This window comes from Telmatherina bonti (assembly GCF_933228915.1).
Source record: "Telmatherina bonti genome assembly, chromosome: 11".
NCBI classification, from domain to species: Eukaryota; Metazoa; Chordata; class Actinopteri; order Atheriniformes; family Telmatherinidae; genus Telmatherina; species Telmatherina bonti.
The window spans coordinates 26,300,216-26,324,514 of record NC_136629.1 but is presented as its reverse complement, the minus strand read 5'-3'; the positions used below and the strand labels follow the sequence as shown (position 1 = coordinate 26,324,514).

General features: G+C 37.8%; 1 protein-coding gene across 1 annotated transcript in view; it reads right to left on the bottom strand.

Moving 5' to 3' along the window:
• Positions 1-16,753: 16,753 nt before the first annotated feature.
• The window catches only part of LOC306762214 (zinc finger matrin-type protein 4), a 60,059-nt gene continuing 52,513 nt past the window's right edge, over positions 16,754-24,299 (bottom strand). Inside the window, exon 7 of the mRNA XM_079248639.1 lies at positions 16,754-17,696. Within this exon, the coding sequence (XP_079104765.1) occupies positions 17,675-17,696 (22 nt within the window). The 3' untranslated portion in view covers positions 16,754-17,674. The remainder of the gene's footprint in view (positions 17,697-24,299) is intronic.

Genomic DNA, 24,299 nt, shown 5'->3' with positions numbered 1-24,299 from the left:
GTACACTAATAGAAAGTATATTGACTGGGCTAGTCACTTATTGCCACTATTATAGCTGCCGAGGCCCTCTGGAAGGTAGTTGATAAAACGGCTCGTTTCTGTTCACTGGTGAGGGGCCTCTGTCAGCACTGGAGGAAAATTAAATGTCTGATCGACCACCTTAAGATGCAGTTTATGATAGGTGTGTGTGAGCATGCATGACAGCCATGTGTCTGTCTGTTTGCACTTTTGTGTGTAAGAGGATCAGGAAAGAAAAGAAAATAACAACCAGGTTTGCCAATGCAGAAGTAAATCCTCTTTGATTGTCTGTTTCAGTGTGTGTGTGTGTGTGTGTGTGTGTATGAGAATACCACAATGGCCGGTAATTCTCAGAAACCTTGTTCTTCAGTGTGCCTGGAAAGCACACAGTTGGCACCTCTGTCAAGATGTTTCTTGCTGCAGACCAACAAACCCACTCTAATGCCAAATCCTCCCAAGCATCTTCTGGCAGCCTCAAAAGGGACAAATTAAATGAAGTTAAAATAGACTGATGTTGAAATAAATTACCTGTAGTGTACAGTGGTTGGTAAAAACACCTGATAATGTTTGAAATATGCCCATAACATTACCATTCAAGCTACCACCTACGAAGGGTACAGATATTGGTCATTGTTCTTTCTAGACTTGCCTTCAACATTACAAAACATTCAACGCTCCTGGCAAAGGTTTTTGGTCTTAATAAAGGTGAGCGCACTTTATTAAATAATCTGGGTATCACCAGTATTAATATTTTGACAAAAAGGCATCCTAATTTCACAATTCTGCCATTCCTTGGCTGGAAAAAATCACAAAATATTACCCCAGATCTGCACATAATTTAAATATTGCAATAAAAACCTGGTAATGGAAAAACCCACATCTTGGAAAAACCTGTCAAATATTAAACGTTTTTACGCCCTCATGACTTGGTTTTTTCAGATGTTTATAGTATATATATATATATATATATATATATATATATATATATATATATATATATATATATATGTATATATATATATATATATATATATATGTATATATATATATATATATATATATATGTATATATATATATATATATATATATATATATGTATATATATATATATATATATATGTATATATAAGTTTATTACAAAAGGGTAATAAAAACACTGTTTTTTGCATTTAATTGTCCCCGGACATGACATTGGATTTTACCATTACTGGTAAAAATGGCACAATATGGAGCAAACAACAGTGAAACACAGAGTCTTACAAAGCTGTGGTAAGTATTGAACCGAACTGCTCAATAGAAGATCTAATCTTTCATAAGACTGCGATCGTAAAACAGCAAAGAATTGGCATTTTACAGGAATCCAGATGTAAGCAGGACAACAGCAAACATGACAGGTAAGAGCTGATGGCAGGCTGTGACCACTGGCGCCATCTTGTCGTCGCAGTGAATGTTTGTTATACAGGAACTTACTGTATCAACATCAGAAAAGAGTAAAAATTACAGATGCTGACCATGGTTACAAACAATTTTAAACAATTCAAGTTCGCAAAGCTATTATATGGTGGATATTCAATATTTTACACGTTAAATACCCACTTTTCGAAGTATTATCCTCTTACATGAAAAGAAAAATGTGTTCCTTATTTACCAAACAGCTGAGTTAAACTTCCTTTTGTTTTTATCCCACAGTGTGTTAACTGCTGTTCTCATATGAGACAGTCTCACAGGCAGCCTTTTCTCCCATAATTCCTGTGTGCACCTCATTAGAAGAGTCCCTACAGTGGCACCGGGGGGACACGAGGAGGTTAGTTTGATTGACAGCACTGGCATTCAGACTTACGAGGATGAGACAGCAAGGAGAACAGTAAGGTCATTGTCAGGGGAACACAGACAAGGAGAGAACTACTGGCGTGTGTAAAATCTGTGGCACATAAGGAACTGCTCACTCATATCCACAAACACACACATACACACATACACACACTTTCACACACGTACAGTGAACATCAAGGCCGAAGGATGAAAGGCCACAGCGAGACAATGGTATGCAGTGTCAATGTTTCTGTGCCTTGTTTCTGTATGATCCTCAGGGAGTCCCCTCTTAGCAAAGTATGCCAGCATGGTGTAGTTAATACCTCTGCCATGCCACAAACCTCTGACACCTGGACAAGGTCATCCTGTTTGAAATTTCAGCTGTCTTGAGTCGTTGTTCTTTGGAATTAACCCCTACATCAAACACAGCATCTCTGTCTGCACATACGCAGCCATTCAGAAGAGTCTGTCAAAACTTTAGCTACTGTCCATTTTGGGAGCTTGTCTCACGACTCTGAGATAGCCAGAAGGAAAAACTTGCTGCTGATTCTGTCCCACATTTCTGCTCATGGCAGATGAGGAAGAACAGCGGCTAATATGATTATAGTTCATTTCTGCCAAACTGCTGGTAATGTGTTTCGGCAGAAACAACAAAATAGTGTCCAAATGCACCAACCCAAACGTTCACAAACCCTGCCTGGTGTATCTGTGCACACACACACACACACACACACACACACACACACACACACACACACACACATACATATACACATACATATACACAGAATACAGGAGTGTGGGAAGCTTGTGATTGACTTAAGGTGAAATTAAATGAGAACTTTGTAAAGTTTTGCTGCTTCCCCTTGGGCGACAATCCGATTAACTTCATTAACATACCTGGCTAGAGCCTTATTGCTGGAAAGGAAGGCATGCTGACAGAGAAATAGACAATGCATGGATGTATGTGAAAGGGGGGGAGGCGGTAAAATTAGGACGAGTCAGTAGCCAGATGGAGAGGTGAGTGAGAGGTGGAGGAGGAGAAGGGGGAGGTGTGGCGAGTGCTGAGTGATATCTGCAGTGTGCAGGGTGTGAAGCGTGTCATCTGTCATCTAATAGAAAACCTGTGTGTGGCTGAGACTCAAATATGAGAACATGCGTTCATTTCCCATCTCACGCTGCCATTTGTACCAACAGGCTAAAATGTCCAGGCACTAATGGTGGCTCTGCTGTCCCCGGTCCTTCCACTTGCCTCCATGTATGTTTTGTGCCATTCAGTCGCCTCTCACATATTCCATAATGGTGCAATTTTCTACAACTATGTGAGAAGAATTTTAAGTAAGCGGCTATAGAAAAGTTGATTGAAGGCTACGCCTGTGACAGAGTTGTTCTTTGCAAATCTTTGGAGGGAGCGGCATTTGTGAAGTCAAGGCAACAAGCCCCTCGTTTCGCTCCCAGATGAATGCATCTGTTTACTGCTTGTTGGCACACAGCTACCATAAATGAATCGACTGATTGGCAAAAGATGTTTGCAGTGAGCTGCTTATGTGTTGAGAAGGGAGCACAATCACGGAAATGCTGTCCTTGATGAGCTGTTTCACAATTGCTGTCATGACTACAGTGAAAAATTGGGACGGTACAGTCTGATAAACAAATTTAAAGTCAGCCACTCAAATAATTCAGTTATACTCTGATGATACTGCAGCTGTCGTTCAAGGTCAAAATAACCTTGTTCCATCTTTGTGTGGTTGGCTAACCATAAAGCCTGTAAGCTGGCATGTTCAGATTTAGTCATCTCTAAATCTAGAGGATTTTTTTATGCAGAAATATGACACCTGTCATGGAGTGAATGTGTACTCTCATTTTTCTGATGAGAATGTAGTGAATGCCATTGCGCAACAATCCTGTTTGTCTCTCTGCAGGTTTCATTTTAGTGGTCATTCTTTTTAAGAACATTTTTTGCTGATGTTTCATGGCAGTCAAGCTCATTAAAGTCACAATAATTTGAGAAAACATTAGTAGCAGAACAGAATCGACTCACTGGATTTATTGTGAAGAAGTGACACTTGTGATGGACGTAAGCAAACTGCAAGCTGCCTCAGAATATTACATATTTCTCCTCATGAAGAGCTCATGCTAGTTAATGCTCATGCTTTTTACATTTACCAGCACAAAAGATGAGTCTACTCACTATGTAGTCACATCCCACTTTTTCCTCTAATGAAGGCGAAGTGAGTTTCGGTGTTCTAATGGCTTTACATTTTACTGTCTCATCTGGTTCATTTATACAACACTGCTTGATTAAGGCTAAGACTCACAGATATTCTACTTAACAGGGGATAAGGGCATGGTATGTTAGAGGTTCATAGTGGTTCATCCATTTCATTGTTCAATTATTCATTTCATGCACATTTTAAGAACTTAAACACATGAAATGTACAATAAAAGGCATCAGTGAGTCACAGTAGAAATGTACTTCATTGTGAACATGTTAGCATTCGGATCATGGAGCGATTACTGTTGACAAGCAACAAGGAAAGGGACATAAAACTATCTAAAAGTTAGTTTCAAATTAAATTCATGTCAATCACAATGAGAAGCATTAGACATTTTACATTTTTCAACTGACAGAGCAGACAGCCTGTTCCTCAGCATAAACAAACATGACAACAACGTGGCAACAGTTTTGGCCATCACACCAGAATACATATATTAATGACAAAATATTTCGAGAGCTCCCATTGTGGAAGAGGACTGAACAGATAAGTCTTACTGGATCTAAGGAGCAGTAAGAAAGTTGGGTCAAGACTGAGACTCAACACATGTTATCCTTACAGAGTGCTGAGATGACTATTTATGTAATTAGGTTTTTATTGTCCAAAATCAAAGCTTATAGTTTATAGTTTATAGCTAATAGCTCACCTAATCTAAATCCCTAACCTCAATCTCCCTGTTTTGGTTGGGATTAAAGGTACTGTTTAAATCCAGCAAAGCTGTCATTTACTTGCCAAAATGCAAGTTAATGTTAACTGCTGTGCAGTGACATCTGCCATACAGATGTAACTGATCACCCTAAAGTCGCCATCCCCTGACATCTTCATTTGCAGTTTGGATTGGTTGTTTAATCTGAAAAAGCTGCCAGTAGTAATCGTAGAAAGTATCTGTAACCTCAGCTAAAACAGTAGGTCAATTGCTCACTTCTGAGATGTAAGTGCCTTTGAATAAAACCATCTGCCATCTGACTGTAGAAATTATTGTAATAGGAAGAGCATGTAAAAATTTTATTGAATTGATTCCAAACTCTAAATTTTGCTTTAGTTCAACTGGAAAAAAAATTGACTGTTCATTCCTTTAAAGTGAAGTAATTTTAAGGAATTCACTGTCAGTGCAAACTAAGCAAACTAAGCAGTTTGGATGATGGATGGATGGATGGATGGATGGATGGATGGATGGATGGATGATGGATGGATGGATGATAGATGGATGGATGGATGGATGGGTGAAAGACAATGCCACTTTTATTTTAGATAAACTTAAACATCACAATGAAAACGTAAAACACTGCATTTGTTCACCCACAAGCAATGTCAGCACTCATCTATCCAAGCTGGAAGTCAGCACTTTACCTTTGTCGTTCTTCCCCCAATTTCAAATAATGTGTCACTGTTTTACAAATTACTGACTGAGCTGTTCTGCACTTGAGGGCTTTTGAAAAAAAAGTGTTTAACACTCCGACAACAAGACTTTTCTTTCTTTATGGCCTACCTCCATTTTCTCTCTTCTTTTTCATCACTTGCATAGTGCTGATACATTAAAAAGGCTGATGCCTTGTTCTGTTTCTGCAAATGCACATGCCTTTGACCTGACATGCGTTCAGCACTGCAAGGTAATTTTCTGCTTTGCTGAAACTCTTAATTGAAGTTGTGGGTTTCTCTGTGTTTTTCTTAAGAAACAGTTGTTCTATGATTTGTGTGACACTGTATACAAGTCATTCAAGTCAAGTCAAGGGGACCCATTGAGACTGGTGCACCTTGATATAATTTTTTTTATCAGTTGAATATAAATAACTTATAAACTGGATTAACATATGCAAATATAAACCATTTTAATGGTTATGTCCGAATTTCATTGTACAAATTGCAGCTGGTATAATAATTTTCTGTATGCACTTGAAAACTGTCAGCATACAGTACATAGTGCATTTTTAACAGCTTCTGAATGTGTTGTTGATTGACAACATTTACTCTCAAAATGCAATTAAAACTAGCACTGAAGTAGCTTCTGGCAGTTAAAAGATTAAGATGAAGTGCACAGAATGCTACAACAGCCCAACAGAGCTTTGAGGTATATGTTGTCAGACAAAGAGTTCTTTCTTTGGTTTTTCTATAAGCTGGGAAAGGCTGTTCAAAACATGATGATGTCATAGTTGAACTGTTTGCTAGCGTATCCATTTATTTGCTCATGTCTTATTACAGTATATCTATATACTCGGCAACATATTACTATTGTGTATATGTGATGACTGAGACTGGTCTTGGACATGGGTGTTCGCTTTGTGTGTATGTATGTTTGAGTTTGTTGGTGCGAGTGATGGGTTATTCTTTGTAGTGCTTTTAAAATGTGTAAAGCACTTTGTGTTATGATTTATTGTATGAAAAGTGCTTCATGAATAAAGTTTCATTTGATTTAATTTGAATAAATTTGGTAAAATCAAATAATACACATTACCTGTTCAAAGAATATCATATGAATACAACATTATACTTAACATTTTGTACATTTGCTACATATTTCCAGCAACATAACAGATCAGTGTTCCTACACATTCATTCATCATGTGTTAGTCAGAAAGATCTCACAGATGGAAATATACATCTGCTTGAAGTGCTTTATTGGATGTCTTCACAAACTGTAATAACGGAAAAGGAATGAATAAAAAATCTCCTGTATATTCCAGAAATATACTGAAAATAGCGATAACCAAAGCCCTATGAAACTCCCAACTCCTCTGGCTGATGGTAATTTGAAATGGAATGCAGCCCAATAATGGCAAACAGCACAAGATAGGATTGGAATGTGCCATGCATATACCAGTGACCGTAGCAACCATATAAGCAATGATCTCACAAGAACCGAGAAAATCAGAATAAAAAAAAAAAAGACTTTTTGAATCATCTAATTAGTTCAAGGTCCATTGACAATGAGAAGCAGACATTGTTCCAAATGAATGGGCTGATAAGCACCCTAATGTTGATTTAATTGAGAGAAAACATTTGAATCAGAATCCCATTAAAGCGAGCTCTTTGTAATTCAGCATCATACTTTATTTCTTACGAGCAGCATTAGTGGTGAATTAACAAAAGGAAAATAAACTTATCTTAACAATCATGTCAATGAAACAAACCAAAAGTCATGATGAAAAAAACTAAAACACTAAAACACACACACACACACACACACACACAAAAATACATTAGAGAAAGAAACTTCAACAATGTACCGGAAATTATGATAAAGATATTGATTTACTCTTGACCTGATCAGATTACATAGGATATATATGAATAACCATGCATAATTTTTCCTAAGAATTCCTGTGCATATATGAGCACTCTGAGTTAAATATACTAGTTCTTCGCATAAAGTGGGCTAAAAGAGTACATTTGACAAAAAGCAAACAAAAAAGAAAACAAACAAACAACAAACAACCATTTTTTGAACTTGCAAGCACACATTTACTTGTCTGAGGTCAGTACAGACAGATGCCTGTCTAGTTTAACCTTTTTATGTGTGGTGTTGTGTTTTAACAACTTAGTTTGATTCAATTTAATTCAATGTATAACTCACACAGAAACTGATGAGTTGTTGAAAATGATGAGAAGCAAATACTTGTGGCAGAATTGCAGGGCTGACAAATGTATGTTTTTGAGTAAATTGCAAGTCAATTATTTTTCTGTCAGTTAGGGCCAGTGTTTCCTTTTCAGGTTAGGTCAGTAGTTATTGATAGTTTTTCCTTTCCAGTTTATTTTTGCTTTGTTACTCGAAGCTAGGACTGATTTCAGTTAACCCCTAAACCAGAAGGGGCCCACCCCCGGGAGTCTTTACAACGCTGATGAAACAGTCTTGTGCAGAGACATGGTTTTTTTTTTTTTTTTGAGGTTTTAAGGTCCCAGAAGAGAGGTCTCTCACAGCCGGTGCACATTAGCAGGTGCATGACGGACAGCATGAAATGTCGAACAGATTGTACAAGATTCTATATTAAAAAAATAAACAAAGACGGTTTAGGAGTTAAGATACACCAAGAGAGAGTGGTAGCTGAGTCAAGGTGCCTACCCCACAACAAGAGATGTCCAATATTATTGGCATAGTGATATTATCAGCCGATATCGACATTAAAATGCAATATTGGAAATTATCGGGATAGTTTTTGCTTTTTTAATGACACAAAGTTTACACAATATGCACATATTTTACTGTAGATGGGGGTTGCATGTAAAAGTACTGGAAAATCCTAGTTTCAAAAGAGGGACTTAAAATGACCCTCTGCTGTATTTTCACCATCACATGTCACACACATGTCATTAAGACCTTAGGAAAGTGTAGCAACTTGAAGAAAGTGACACAGAGGTCATGTGGATTCAGTGCACGTCCTGTTGTCATTTGTTTATTGGCGCGTCTTACTGACAGATGCAGGTAAACAATCACCTGTCTGTCAAAGCGCAAATGCCACCGCACGCAGTGATCAATTCTTCTTTATTACAAATAGGCGCAAGAGGATGGGAGCTTGACAAGGACACAAAGAAATCTGACTAGCTGCCTGCTAGCCTTGACAACCCAATTTTTAGCTGCAGACAAGCTGGCTGTGTGTGTGGGTGTGCGAATATATATATATATATATATATATATATATATATATATATATATATATATATATATATATATATATACAAGTGTGTCTGCACGCTGGTAACTGATTTAGATCCCTGGTTGGGATGAGCTCTGCAGGCTGGGAGAAGAATGTAGCGATGACAGCAGTCACACGGGGGTAACCATCAGATGTAGCCGTCAGCTGACAGACAGACTTATAATACTGTCTGTCCCCCTCCTGAGTCAAGGTCCAGATACATATAGTATTAGGCCAAACGCTGTCTCACTGGCCCAGTTCAGTACTTATGACAGACTTTTTGCAGAAGCCTGTCTGTATTGTGGGATATCCCTTGAACATTTTTACCTTTCTTTGGGGTTTCGTATAAACAACATGATGTTAAATGAAGATCAAAGATACACACACAGAACACACTTACACTTACACTTGCAGACGTACACATACACACAAACGTACACACACACACACATAAATATATATATATATATATATATATGTATTGGGGTGGAAACTTAAAAATTAATGCATTTAATCACCGATTGAGTTTTAAAATATGTGGCACTTTCAATTTCCCGATACACTGATTACACTGACGCACACATCAGAGCTCGGCTAACAATTATTTTAAACTTTATTTAACAAGATATTAGAACCCACCAACACCAATTCATTTCAAACTAAAAAAGCATTTGAGCTCAGACCTCTGCCAAGTAGTTAATTTCCACCCAAATTGCAAGAATACTTACAAAAATGTGTGTCTAGAATTCCTTCCAGACCACTCTGAGAATTGAATGGAATCCACGTTAGACCAAGCCGCCTTCTCAGTAAGGTAATCACAAAATATACCCAGTAGTTTTTGTATAAAGTTGCCAACAAACAGTCAGATAATTGTGAGAAAACAACATAACTTCCTTGTTAGAGGCAAAAAGCAACTACCAAAAAGTCTAGTGACTTTTTCTGGTGTTAGGAGACATACCTAAAAGAACATGTAGTTTCCACTTCTTCCCCATCAAAATGCTGAGTAGTGCCTCGGTCCTCATACAGCAGCAGTACCCAGCTCCCAGCTGCATTCACAGCTCCATGAACGGACTAAAAATGAAAAGTGCAATGTTGCCAGTGGCTGATCCTGCTCTGGCTTACAGTCAGATATTAATGCATATTAATGAAGAGTGTGGAGATAAAAATTTAAAAAGTTAAAAGTCCTGAGACATGTTGTAGACCCCTAATTAGGGAACAGTTAGAACTGTTTGTTAAAATGCCATTTTAAGGTCGGTTCAGTTTTGACGAGGGATATTTTCTCCATATACTGCTTTGAACTGAAACTCAATAAAATGCTCTTTTCCAAAAATATAGAGCTTGAGTTTACATCATTATTGTCTGTGTGTGTTATCTGATTCAGTCATTTGTTGAAATCTACGTAAAGTAAAAATGAACAACTAAAAATATTTTTTAAAAAGTGTCGGGGGATTTTGTTATGCAATTAAAATGTGATTAATAGAAATAAAAAATCATAGACTGTATATAAAAAGATGACTTCACCCATTGCAGAACTGAACTCAAACTCGGTGGATTTTCCATTATTGCCATCTTAGCAGCGTCATACATGTCATCACTTTGTAAAAATAAGAGGTGGGCTTTGAGGGTGAGGGTGAATAATTGACACCTATCAACTCCAAGCTAATCGATCTAACCTGGAGCTAATGAGAGCTAACAAATAGTGGAGGTAGGCGGGCTACAGTTAAGGTAGACTGTTAGCTAGCTAAAAACCGTGGTCGTGCTTCACTCTGCTTTCCTGCCATCGGATATTGGATACCTGTCAACCAAAAGAATATGCTTCTTATTAGGTCAAATTTGTCGATTAAACAATATCTATACTGATAAATTGTAAATAAACTGATCTACCCCCACATGTATCTATATTTAAAGATGCACTGTCTGGCGCTTTGTAGACCCACTGACATATTAGTTGTCATCCTCTATAGAAAGTAGTCCAGTTTTATTTCACATTATTATTACTTCACATTCCTTTGAAGAAACAGAAGTGATTTGTCATACAAGCCTCCTGAGAGGGGAAAAAAGGATTTGACGGAGAGCGGGCATCTTGTAATGAATTTTTAAGGGAGATTGCACTCAGCATATGCTATTAGCCAAAACACTCACATAAATCTGCCACAGAAACACGCTTACACACACATAAATATGCAAATAAAAGAAAAAAAAACATTTTTGCTCTTCACGGTTACAGAGACATGTGCTTGGGATGCTAGTGTATGCTTAGGTTCACATAAAAACAAGGCCTTTATTGTAAGCTGGTGCAGTTTTTTGAAGCAGTGAACCAATCAGTTCAGAGGTTTAGTTGATGCGTCTGGCCAGCTGCAGAGCAGGAACAGCAAAAAGCTTTTACTGATGGGTTGTTAGACACTTGGCAAAGCTTCCAAGCTTTAAAAATCAGACAGAGACTGATTTGGATAACAACATAAGCCAAAACAATGCATGACTGGAGTCAGAGCCATGTTAGTTTATCTTAAAACCTGTTTAAAAACACTGCAGGAAATTTTTTTTCAGGATTACCCTCAATATAATTTGATTATCAACTGGCTTTGGTCACAAAAGAGGATGAGGCACAACAGGGGCACTAATGCAAATCCAGCATTAGACATTACATCGGTCAACATGTGGCCACTTTGATGTACTAAACTGCCATAATCTTGTCTTCAGGAATTTTTGGATGAGTCAGGAATTTGGAAATTGATGACACACTATGACCTCATTTTATAACCTCCCACCATTTTGCCAGTAAATAATGGGCTACAACGGTCTAATTGATACATCCGTTCTCATTGCATCTATTTTTCTTTGTTTATTGTTTAAGATCAATAATTAGGGGCAAGGCAGAGATTGTGGTTTGACAAAATAAACAAACAAACAAAACAAAAACCTAACAAACTACTTGGGCAAAGAATCGCTCAGTGTCACAATGAGATAATGTTGGGGAGGCATCAGGCTCTTCTAACTACTTAGATTAGGCATATAAGATGACTTATAACTTGGGTGTCTCAGTGAGTAAACTGCCCTTTTCTCTTGCAACTGGAAGAAAACTAGAACACATTTGCATTTTTTTCCACTCTGTCCTGTCCAGCACCATAACACACAGAACGGCAGTGTGTGTGCCATATTTTGCCAACAGATTTGCTCCACCAAGGGAAACACGTCATGTATATAACTGCCCTTGATTTTCTGAATATTTCTATTATTAATTTTATTGTAATCTCCAGTCCTAATAGGATAATACTGAACTTGACATGGGAACAAAGAAAGCAAGAAAAGAAAAAGACCAGGAGGGGAAAGAAAGACAGAATGAAAATGTGAAGAGAAAAAAAAAAGTCAAAGCTGCCAAAATCAGAGTATTTACAAAAACAATATAAAGTACCACAGTACTACAGGATACATTAAGTAGAATAATAATGATGTGCAAACACAGTTATCAAGCATACAAGCAGAGAAGCATGCCGATGCACAAACGTCAGCAACATTTAGCAGGAAGCAGACGGAGAGAGAAGCAGTTTTGTGGGCATGAATGTGTGAATGTGTAATGTGATCATGTGATAAAGATAGGCCAGATATCTAGACTGGCTAAAACTCATTTGCATTCTAGCCAGCAAGCCTCCAAACTAACAGGATTTATGCCACACTTTGAATGCTTAGATTACTTTTTTTTTTTTTTACATCTTTAATTGGATGAAATAAATGAACAAGGGTGTGTTACACATGTGTCAGGGAAAATAGTAAAAATGATGGATTTTCTTCTGATTTATTTTCTGTAATATGTCCGTTACCAGTAAATGTAGCAGATGTTCTTCTTCCCCATCAGCTGGCAAGACATGTCCTCCAAGGCATAAATGTTTCCTTGTATACTGTGTTTAATAGAGATGGTTAAGCATTCATCAGTGGTAAAAAAAAATATTTTCTTCATGTTTGCTTTTTTCTTCCTGTAATGTTTGGTTTAGCTACAATAAACTCTTTACTTTACTTTCCTGACACGGTTTGTCAGGCTGGTAGAAGTTGTAAAATATTGAACATGTCTACTCATAACTGCACATTTTTCTTAACCTATCTGTCCGGTCATTATTTGCTATTCTTATCCAGTCCAGCTGCTGTGACCTTTAAAATGATGGTTATAAGTAGCAGCTTTAAGGGCAGCCTGTGTTCTGCGGGATTATATCAGTCTCAATACACCTTAAATCTCTACAGATATGCTGGATTTCAGCATTATAACGCCCCGTCTGTCCTCAGAAATTATCCCAGTATCATTAGCAGTACATTGTTTATGCAGATGCATTCAGTGTTGCTTGTTACATATATGTCTGGCTGCTTATGCTGCCTGCCAGGCTGTGATCCACTGTCTTAGATGCCAGAAAAGCCTTTGGGGTCAATATTGTGACGACAACAATGATTTTTGACAGGAAGCTCTGACAGCCTCTAACAATGAACAGCTTGGTGCATGGAGCAGAGCAGCAGAGTGGAAATCCTACTGGGTTGCGCGGGGTCACATCACCACCGCTGACAGCAAGACTGGGGAATGCAGATACACCAAGTGACATGTGGAAGAGGGGGAATGTTTTCAATCTATCATTGATTAAGGGCTCGTGTACTGAAATGTGCAGACTGCAGTGTTTTGCTGTTGTTTTGTTGTAACAAGATAAAAAGGAAAAAAAAAAAATCCATTCTGTGCAGTCTGTCCTTTCTCTTTGGTTATTATTAAAAGGTTTCAATGATTAAAAGTCACCGTATTTAAATAGAGAATAACCTTCACCAGCAAGGTGTTAAGTGCAGCTAAACCAAAGAGAAGTTCAGAAGTTTTAACTACGATAATTCCACGGACGCTCTACTTGCATGTTCGTTTAGGAACTGGGATGAGGAGTGACTCGCTTTGCTGTGCAGTAATTAAACCATCACTCTGCTAACTCTCAGAGACTTGGCTTTCTATGACCCTGTGCTTAATTTGTACTTTAAAATGTCAGCTGAAGACATATCTTTGTCCTGACATTTTCAGCAAAAGCTTCTCATAACAATGCAGCGGCACAAGGTCACACAGTGTAACATGGCATCCTCACTCTGACTCACTGATGAGATGATTGCACATCTGCAATTAGGCAACGCTAATTTCTTGTAAAAATCTACTGTGAGGTTGGTCATGTTTCAAATTGAGGAGTTTAGGAATCTGAGCTGTAAAGTACACCTACAGTGAAGAGATTACCTTTTCAGGAACATGTCCCGGCAGAGCACGAGGTTTCTGTGAAATAGTCATGAATATGGATGAGCCAAGATAGCATGCCGTAGTGTAGGCTAAGTGGGGTGGCGGCCTTGTATTCTCACACCCACTAACTGTGGGTACACGGAGGTTGGGTGGTGCAGTGGAAATGACATAATACCAGCTTTAATGTTTTATTCAGCTCATCTCCTGTTGACTACAATAAGCCATTAAGAGTGCACAGCACCTCCTGTTTGCACTGATTCCCACTCCCTCCTGCTGCTTTCTTTCCTCACAGACTTGCACTTGTTTTTCCATGCAATTGTTGAGCTGTTATTTGTGAATAACAAGTTTGGTTTCCAATCAAGGAAATTACAAGAAAGATGATAAACATGTTTTCTTTGTTGCAGAAAGTTCTCTCATCTCACTTTAGCTGCACTCATATTGAAGATTATTGTGCTCATTTATTTAAATTAGGGTTATAAAAGAAAGCAGCTTTGTTACATCAGAAACTATGGGCACATAGAGCTTTGAAGCTGTGTTTGTGTTTATTTTCCTTTCACCTGCTCCTTTTTGTGCAGCGCACGGTTGCATCCAACACGCACAATCGCACTTTTCAGATCACACCTACGAAGCTTTTCACCTTTAATGCGCCTCTTACTTTTAGGTATAAATTAATGATGAGTCGTCACTTTGGTAAAAGTCTGCCGGATACATATAAGAGTGTTTGTGACTCCCAGTGGGGGCTTTAACCTCAGTTCACACACACCCACTGGGACTTTTGTCACCATAGGGACACAAACTGAGGTCCCCCCAGGCAGATGATTCTTTATCAGGCGCAAATCTTGGTAGACAATGCTTTTTAGTATCATGGGACAAAAATGACTTTCAGCGAATTGCAACTAAGGCATGCAGGCATAATAAAATAATTAGCAGGGTATTTAACCTGTTAAAATAGAGTATAACATGGAACAGAGCGATTTTAATCTTTAATAATAATTATAATATGATTTGTATCTCATCTACCTCTTCTGCAAATCTGATTTAAATCAAAACCTACCAGTCCCTCTGATGGAACTCATTGGTTTTCTATCAGTAACATATCCTTTGGTTGAGGTTCAGCACAATGAAACGATGAGACAAGCTAAATGAGAAAAAATCAAAGTAGGATAGATGCTGGAAAATCATGGTGGTTCAAACAAGCACAAAAAATTGAAAAAAAAAAAACACAGTTGGGAATTTTGCAAGAGAAAATATAGTTGTCTTTTTCATTGTATCCATCATCAGGTGTGTTTACAAATGTGCTCACAGTACACAGCTAACAAAGAGTCTCCCACTGCCAGTGCAGTGAAGAACGTGACACACAGACACCCACCAAAGCTTCTTATCACACAGTTTCTACTCATAGATACATCTCTGTCATATATTATGAAACATCTGCTAAAATATGTGACTCATGGCACAGTTACCCTCTTCACGTTTCGCGATATTGACGCGCACAGACATGGTTTCTATTCTGAATACTCTATTACAGGAGAGAATTAAATCAGTGTAAATATCATCCCAACAGTCATGATGCACATCAAACACGCCGAAAACCTATTGATTTGTGGTTTTGTTACAGCATTTAAAAAACAAACAAACAAACAAACAAACAAACACAAAAAACATAGTTTATGTTTTTATGTCGCTAGTTTGGCAGTTTGCAGTTCCTCTCACATTCCAGTTGTTTCGCTGAGGCGACTGTCTTTGTTGGTGATTGTAATTTTCTTCATGAAAACATCAGAATCCCTTTTTTTTAGTGCATAGTAGACACTAAACATGACAATGTACTGTGTTCCATGTGCTGGATTGTGGTCCTTTATCATTAGTTCTCTGTTTAAGGATAACTTTGTGTTCACCAAACTCAGTCCATAGAAAAACATGACCCAGGAAAAGTCAATTAATTTTCATTCCAGTGCCAGCTCATTACTATTTTTTTTAAGTAATATTCATAAGAAAATGTTACTTGTGGCTCAGTGCAGATAAACACTATAAATACAAAACTTGTTTTTCACAACCTCGCCTGAAGCTACTGCATATTTACACAAACTACTTGTTTTTGCTTTGTTAAACTGTTTCATTTCAACCCCACATTGTATGGTTGTTAGTATTACAGTGCGGTTGCATAAAAAAAAAAACATTGCTCAGCTATATGTCTCCGAAGGAAAAAGCTGTTCTCTAAACAGGCCGTGTGTAGCTTCTTCTCCTCACCGTGAAATGAACTCTGCAGAAATAAAGACATTTGAATGTTTACAGCATAAAAGATGAAAAAGAAATGTGTTTAATCAAAAACAACCAACAGAGGAGAGCTCAGAACTGGGTGTTTTTCCCATTTCTCACCACATTTTTACAGAAAAATGCTGCTCAGGGCCATTCTCAGCACCAGCACAGGAAAGCAGCACATATCTTCTTTCAGCTAATTTTATGGTGCTACAAACCATCTTCGAAACTTACTGTACAGACATTTTGAAGAGACCACATATTAGACTCTTACACTGCAGTGACATCTCATATCTATGTAACAAAATGGTTTTCCCTTATTGGATGAATATGTTGTAAGAATAAGCCAGCTCAAAAGGGCACCTCTTTTTCAGTTACAAGCATGTGCTGTAATGCAGTACGAAGCTATCACTAGAAAGCAGCGCTATTACCAAAGCGGGCAATAAATGAGCTCCAAAAAGGCAAGTGAATGCAACGTTTGCATGCATTGAATCACACCCCAGTTGTATTTTACACTGGCTGCTACATGGTTCAAGAGGAGAGTTGTTGTTGTTTTGTGGTCACAGCAACAGAAAAAAATATCTACATGTTGCCCTTCTCAGAGAGTTTCTCCAGACATCTGACATCAGGATTTAGTGCTATGGGAATGTTTTCAACTGTAGATGATGTACAGAATTACAGATCCTTCTTCAGAGCAGAAATATAAAAATCTAGTTGCTGCTTTATTCTTTCATCTCCTTGTTTTGATCAGATGGGATATATGAAGATGGGTTACAAAATTCGAGAAGGGACCGTTTCTCTACACTGTCAGACGACACTAGATTCAAACCAGAAGTAAAAGTTCAGGCAGCCAGTAATGACTAAGGTCATCCGGAGCTTACTTGTCCTTGGATTTTGGATGGGCCTGAGTAGGTCTCAAGTGGTCTGAAAGTGAGCCATGTGTGCACCACCATCATCATCATCACTGCATATTAAAAACATGAAAGAAAACGACTGTGTCCAGACTCGGATCACTGCCAGAGCACTCGGGGGGGGACTGCTAGGTACAGAGTAATTATTACTTCTGTTCTCTGACGATCATTGTAATGACTATTACCACTCCAGGGCATTTAAATGACATCAGTTCAATTTCAGGATTGTGGTTCACATAGGAGTTACATGGCAACATTCAGCTGCAAGTCTTCTGAATGTTTGTGGTGTCAAACTCATTAAACACAAGGTGCTGATTCACTCTCAAAGATCAACACGCTCAATTTTACACTCACACACACACACGCACACACACATACTTTAGATGCATGCATAGATGCCAGAGACACCTATGCACACACGTGCACACACTGTTTTGTTGCACAGCTCTGAAATAAGTCTTGTTCAAAGTTGTTTATCCCAATAATCTCTGTCTTCGTCTCCTCTTCTTTCCAGAGCGGTCTGTCTCCGAGACTTACTGCTGGTGTTGCTTTAGGCTGAAAACAAAGCACAAGAAAGAATTTGTTAGTCTTGTTCTGTCTTTGCTGATCTGACAAGACATGTCTCTCTTCCTACAGGGAACATCAAGCCCACCAGGGAGAAAGATATGCAGTTTGTACCATGCCTGCTTCCTGGGAAATAATCCCATTTACCTGTAAGTCTAAGTCTCATGCCATTTTTATTACAGAACAGATAACACAATAAACAAAGTCCTCACTGGTACAACAAATGTGTGGAGTTATACTCAGTAACCTTGCACTGTTGTTATTTTTCATTACCTGATGTACTCAAAAGAATTCACCTTTCCCTGATGTACAGCTCTGCTATAAGGGCAGCGTTAGCCAGTACTCCTCATAAATACAGTATAACGGTCTATTGTGCCTCTTATCTGGCTGTGACCCAAATTAAAACATCGGCGATAGATTGAAGCATAAACTTGCATGTTTAAGTTGGAGTTTTATTGTGGATTTGGCTTTTATCTTGAGCTGCTGATTGTTTTTTTATGATGACAGGCGCTGCAGCTTTGTTCTTCAGCTTTATCACCATGAGACAAAGCAAGCGGAGAAGCAAAGAAGCCACATTTAATTAAAACAAAGAGATAAGTTGGATTGAAGATCATACGACACACCGAGTAAGCCTATTTTGGCACAGGGATCTTTGCAAAGTATTACTCAGATGACAATATTAAACAAGCAGTCAGGGATGCTTATTCAGTCTCCCGAATGTCACAATAGAAATCCCGGCTCAAATGCTTTTTCATGTCAGAAGCTTTTTTGTGTGTGTAATTGGTTCTCTTCTCAGTTTGAGGTGCTTTTCTTACTTTCATGATGTAGTTCTCAATTGTTTTTGCCTGCATCTGAATTTAGTCCCATCTTTTTTTTTTTTTTTTAGCTGAGAGAGAGAGAAAAACAATATCCACACACGCAAACTGAAAATAAGATGTTTTCCTTCGTATACGTTTGTTGGTTTGTGCCTGACATGAACATGCATCCCACAAACAACACAACAAATTCCACAGTTTTCATCACATTCTTTGCTCTAATGCAGAAACAAATTCCTATACACACACACACACACACACACACACACACACACACACACACACACACACACACACACACACACACACACACACTGGCAATAGTGTGAATGCTGCAACAGAGTGAGAGAAAAAGGGAGGATACACAGGCAACCTAGCTGTCAGCACCTATCCTGGTAATGGCTGTTAAAATAGTGGCCTCTACACCCTGTCTGCTCTGTCAGGACTCATCTAGCAAGTTGGACTTTAGAAAGAATGGAAGGGCAAAGACTTTGGTAGCTTTTAATGTTTTCTGTGAGGGGACACGTAAAAGCGAGGAGGGGTGGGAAACTGGAATTAAAATGGTGTTCAAGCATGAATATTTTGCCCTGCGATTGAATCAAAATGATATTCCATACTTTAAACATGTAAAACTAATACTTCTTGGCTAATTTGATAATCTGCTTACATTTGATTAGAGAGAATTTAAAAAGACAGGATTTCTCTTTGATGTTATTTAATTGTTGGATCAAACATTTTGACAACTAATATTCATAAAGGTCGATCTCTTTTATCTCCCTTTATTCTCCTCAGCTTTAAAGGAAAGGTAGGTAGGAGATCCTGAAGAAAGGGTTCATAAAATATTTTTCAGTCAGCTACTAAACAATCAGGCTGAAAACCTTCCTTTTTCATGATTCTTATAGTTAGGATATGAGCATCTCCTGAGTTGGAGTCTGCATGTACGGGACCCAACTGTCATTGCTCTTGTAGTTATGGGTAGTCTAGCCAACCATTCCTTATGTAGCAATGGGGATGTTACCTGATGCACTGAGAAGTACCTTGCTCTATTTCTCTAATGTATTAATGTATAAATATATGCCAATATTGCCATCTCTAACTTATTTCTCCTTTTTTCTTCAGGTCTTCCTGAATAAGTGCAGTTGTACATGTTGTTCTGTCTTTCCTGTCCTCTCCACCCCAACCAGTCGAGGCAGATGGCTGCCCTCCCTGAACGGGGTTCTGCCGGAGGTTTTCTTCCTGTTAAAGGGAGTTTTTTTCCTTCCCACTGTCGCCTCATGCATGCTCAGGATGGGGGATTGGATCAAAGTCACGATTCAATGCAATCAGTTGGTTTCTATTATAGGCTATGTATGAATTAGCTTGAGATGATGTGTATGTAAAGTTCCCTGTGATAACATTGTTGTGAAGTGGCACTATACAAGTAAAGCTGAAATGAATTGAATCAAACTGATAATAGAAGGATTGTCATTTGAAAACTTGTTTTGCGTTTAAATTTAGCTAATTTCTTTCACTCTTATTTGTCAAACTATTCATAAAATGTTCCCTCACTCATCAGTTGCCATGGAAACAATGTGGTTCACTGTTTAGTAAATCTGCGATATAGCCAATAGATGTTAGTATTTGGTATGAATCAGCATTTACCTTTTAAACAGTTTGGTAATTTTTAAAATTTTATTATCTCTTTCTCAGGAAAGTAGTAAACAGGGAGGTGGCTCTTGGGAAAAAGAGCCACCTTACTTTTTATTTACTAAAAGTTCACTGGAAAGTTTATTAATAGGTAATTCTTTTATTAATGAAAGTCAAATTGTAAACAAAAGTATTATGGATGCAAAGTATTGCATTTTTTGTCGAATATTACTAAGAATAAGTTTTGTTGTAAAATTCTAACTAATGTTAACCGACTGTTATGATTACAGATACCTCCTTTACAATGGAACTAAGTTTTTATTTCTACAGGTACTAGAGAGAAAAATGAACAACTTTTCACTTGGAATAAGTTTACATGTAAATATATACTTTTTCTTTGGACAACTTCTTCAACAAATTTGACATTAAGCATTTAGAAATTTAGACTTCCACTGGAAGGATTTTAAGCTAACAGGTTAATGGTTAATACGAGTAAACTCAATTTTACTTGTATGATCACTGGTTCTGTAACAAGCATGTCAGAGATGATGACTGAACTTTTTATCTAATTTTGTTGCTTCTAGTTTGAGCTCAGTGGCTTGTGTGAAATATTTTTTTATTGTTCAGTTTAGGAAACACTGTGTTCTAAATGCTTTCATTGAGAAATGATATAGCTTTATTTAGTTGACATTCAAGTAGCTTTGCAAGAGAATGTTGTTACTTCAATATTTTACTGTACACTGCAACAAATGCAGTACTTTAGGTTTATTTAATTAGATTTCAAACTATGAAGATCCTGTAATTAAAAACCTTAAAAATGAGTCTCTCAGTTGATTAAAATGGACAAAAACAGGAACAAGTTAAAGGACATAAAAACTTAAAATAAGACCTGCAGAAAAGATGTCAGAGGCAAGGAAAACAGTGAGAACATAGAAGGTAAAGCAGGGTAGGGGGTTTACAAAGGTCATGGTCTCACAGTGAACAGGGGCTGTTAATAGACTAATGCAAAAATCTGTCCCCGGGTCATATATGTGGGATGTAAGATATATGAGGAGGAGAGTGTGTGACAGAGAGGGCAATGAAAGTGCATTTGGCTCTTTAACCACAGGAGGTGTTTGTGAAGGTCACCTTAGCATGCTGTGTGAGTGTGTGTTTGTAGAAGCAACCTAAACAGATAAAGTGTATCAGTGTAGCTGTCTATACTAGCCTGTATGTCAGTGTGGAATCAGTATAACTCATCTTTACAGAGGTACTTACATGCAACTACTACAATACAGGCAAGTGTGTAAATATCAGTATTGTTGTTAATGCTCATTTGTGTTGTAATTGTGTTGTAATTTTCTTATAATAATGCTATTTAATAGTGGTGTCATTTAGTCTGGAGATAGTTTACCTAAATGAGATGAAAGGAAGTAAACAGTCATTTGTACTTAGATCATTTCAGATTTGACATTTCCAATGAAAGTGAGAACTGGGTTTGTTGGACAGCTAGACAAATAGTGTTTGTAAGCAACAAAAACTAGTTATTATGTTTATGCTTTATCTACATTGGCTTCATGATTCATTGAGTCATTATGTGAAGTTTTATAGTCTGACTTTTTTGCAGTAAAGTTGTATTTTTACAAACATTTCAGTGTGTTTTGGATGTGAACTCCCAGAGCCGAGTCGATGAGGCAAAGCTCAATACACACAACATCCCTTTTGTAAACTCATGCTGTCTAAACTAATCAAGTAAGAAGAAACCTCAAAGATTGCCCTTTATTAAAAATAAATTGGGAAGGATTAGGCAGGACTTTTTTTCTTTCTAAAAAAAAAAGGAGAAAGTTTGACATTTTTTCCTCCATTCAAATTACAGCCATAGACTGAGGAGAAAATACAGTTGGAACCAGTGATGCCACCTATTGCTTTGTGAGTGGGTTATTTTAAAGCCCTGAGTTTAATAGCCATTGCAAATTTGAGTTTGTAGCCAGAAGTCATTTGCAAAAGGATGATTCTGAGCGTGAACCCAAAGATATAATGCATTACCAATAAGTAACTCACCTGTCAGCTACAACAGCCCTGCCCATGATAATTTTAAGTTTTAAATTAAAAAGGAAAAAAACAAACAATAAACTAATAAACATAACAAAAAGAAACAAACAAAAAGAACCCTTTCTGCCCCCACTGTCGGCACAATGAAAAAAAAGAAGTGAGACCAAAACAGCCTTTAGTGTACCAGATAACATATTTATTTATGCTGTAAAGTTGAGAATTATAACATAGTCTGTCATTCTAAATCAATTTTGGCAGCAGACTGAAGTTTCCATCTAAGGAATTGTTCCTCTTTTGAGTTGACTTTAAGTTTCTCTCACTGAGCTTGATTAAAGCACCAACACTGACTAGAAACACCCCTAAAGTGCAATAGAAACAGTTTTTGCCTCCCTTTGACTTAAAGGGGCAAAATCTGATACCTCTGAAATCATTCAACTTGCATCAAGATTGTGAGTTTTTTCTCACTCCCTCTTACAAACTGTAATTTCTGTTAAAATACAGAAAGAGCTGCTGCAGCCTTTATGAACCAGCAGCGTCAGGATCCCATTATCTCGTAAGCTAGAGAGACGTGCTCTCAACAGCCCAAACTTCATTTTTTCTTATCGTAAATTATGCATGACATAATTTTTTGCAGCAATTTGATATATAACAACCTGATAATATACATCTTTCATTCATCTTATTTAGACCATATTATGCGTGCTGTGCATAAAAAAAAAAAAAAAAAAACAAACAAAAAAAAAAAAAAAACAGAAACAAAAAAAAAACAACCCAAACACACTTAAGAAGTAGAAGTAAATGTGAGTCATGACTCTTCATCCTGACGTCAAAGCTATGGCTAGCACAGGGTGTGTGTGTGTATATCTGTATGTGTGATTCTTGTGAAAAAAGGTGAGAGGTTGGACTGGGACAGGTGCCTCTGGGGAAGATTTGGAAAGCCAAAGGCTTAAGCCTGTGTGTGTTTCTGTCCCAGTTTGACAGAGGAGACGTCAGAGGAGAGCGAACCAGCAGCAGTCCTGGATTTGCCTTTCACCTTGCCTTAAGCAGTGTGAGGATGCACATGCGCACTCATATACTTTAGCAATGACAGAACACATGCCCTCAGAAAACCTGGCCCATTAGCAGGTCTGTATTTCCACATTTGCATTCACAGTTACATTTGCACTAAGCCACAAAGTCTCACACTCCTGTTATGGCCCTTTTTCTATGTTGGTGTTCCTCTCTTTAATGTGTATCAGTTTATGTGTATATGAGTTCTAATGGTTTGTAATTATGCAGGTAAGTATATACAATATATATCCCTGAGGTCTGTGTTGAGATCAGCATCAACATTACCATACACAAGTACACACTAAGTACATCAGCACACATAAAGGCAGGCTGGAGATAAAAATAATGTGACTAGAAAGCACCCAAGAAGCAAAAGCCACGCAATCCTTGTGAGTGAGCTAAGCATCAGTGATATTATAGGGGCAGTTAAAGCACCAGCAATGTCCCTGGTCAGACATAGTGTGTAACCAAGCTGACACTTTACATCATGTAAATGCACTTTACCAGTTGCTTTGTTTGCTCTTGTGGACTTCAAACAGCTAATTAGTGTCCTATCCAGTTTTGTGCAAGTATATATTATTTTTACTATGCCTGCATGCTGGCAGCAGCTGTCATCAGAAGCATAATGGTAATATGCACAGTGGTTGTCAACGCACCAATGTGTCCTTTTCTGAGGAACACAGCCACTCACACAAACATCTACCTGAACTCAAAGATGAACTCCGATATGATTTTTTCTGGAAAAAATTCAAAAGTCAAGCTCACTGTGACCTACTTTCCTTGTTTTCCTTTGAACAGGATATTGCAACAACACCTTGAGGAGATTTTATTTTAAAGTCTGTCTCTGAAAAAAATACAGCTTTTAAAAATCAATACAAAAAGGGCCTGAAAAGGAAAAAATAATGAACACAATCTGTTAATGAAGTATTTGCCGCAGCCAAATGTTTGAATAGGACAAGCATAAAAGTTAACCATCTCCTGCTTCAACACTTGTGTATGACTCATATTAGCTGCTCCGTGAGAGCAAGCTGTGAGCAGTAGAGCAGATTTTCACACAAAAAGACCAGAAAAA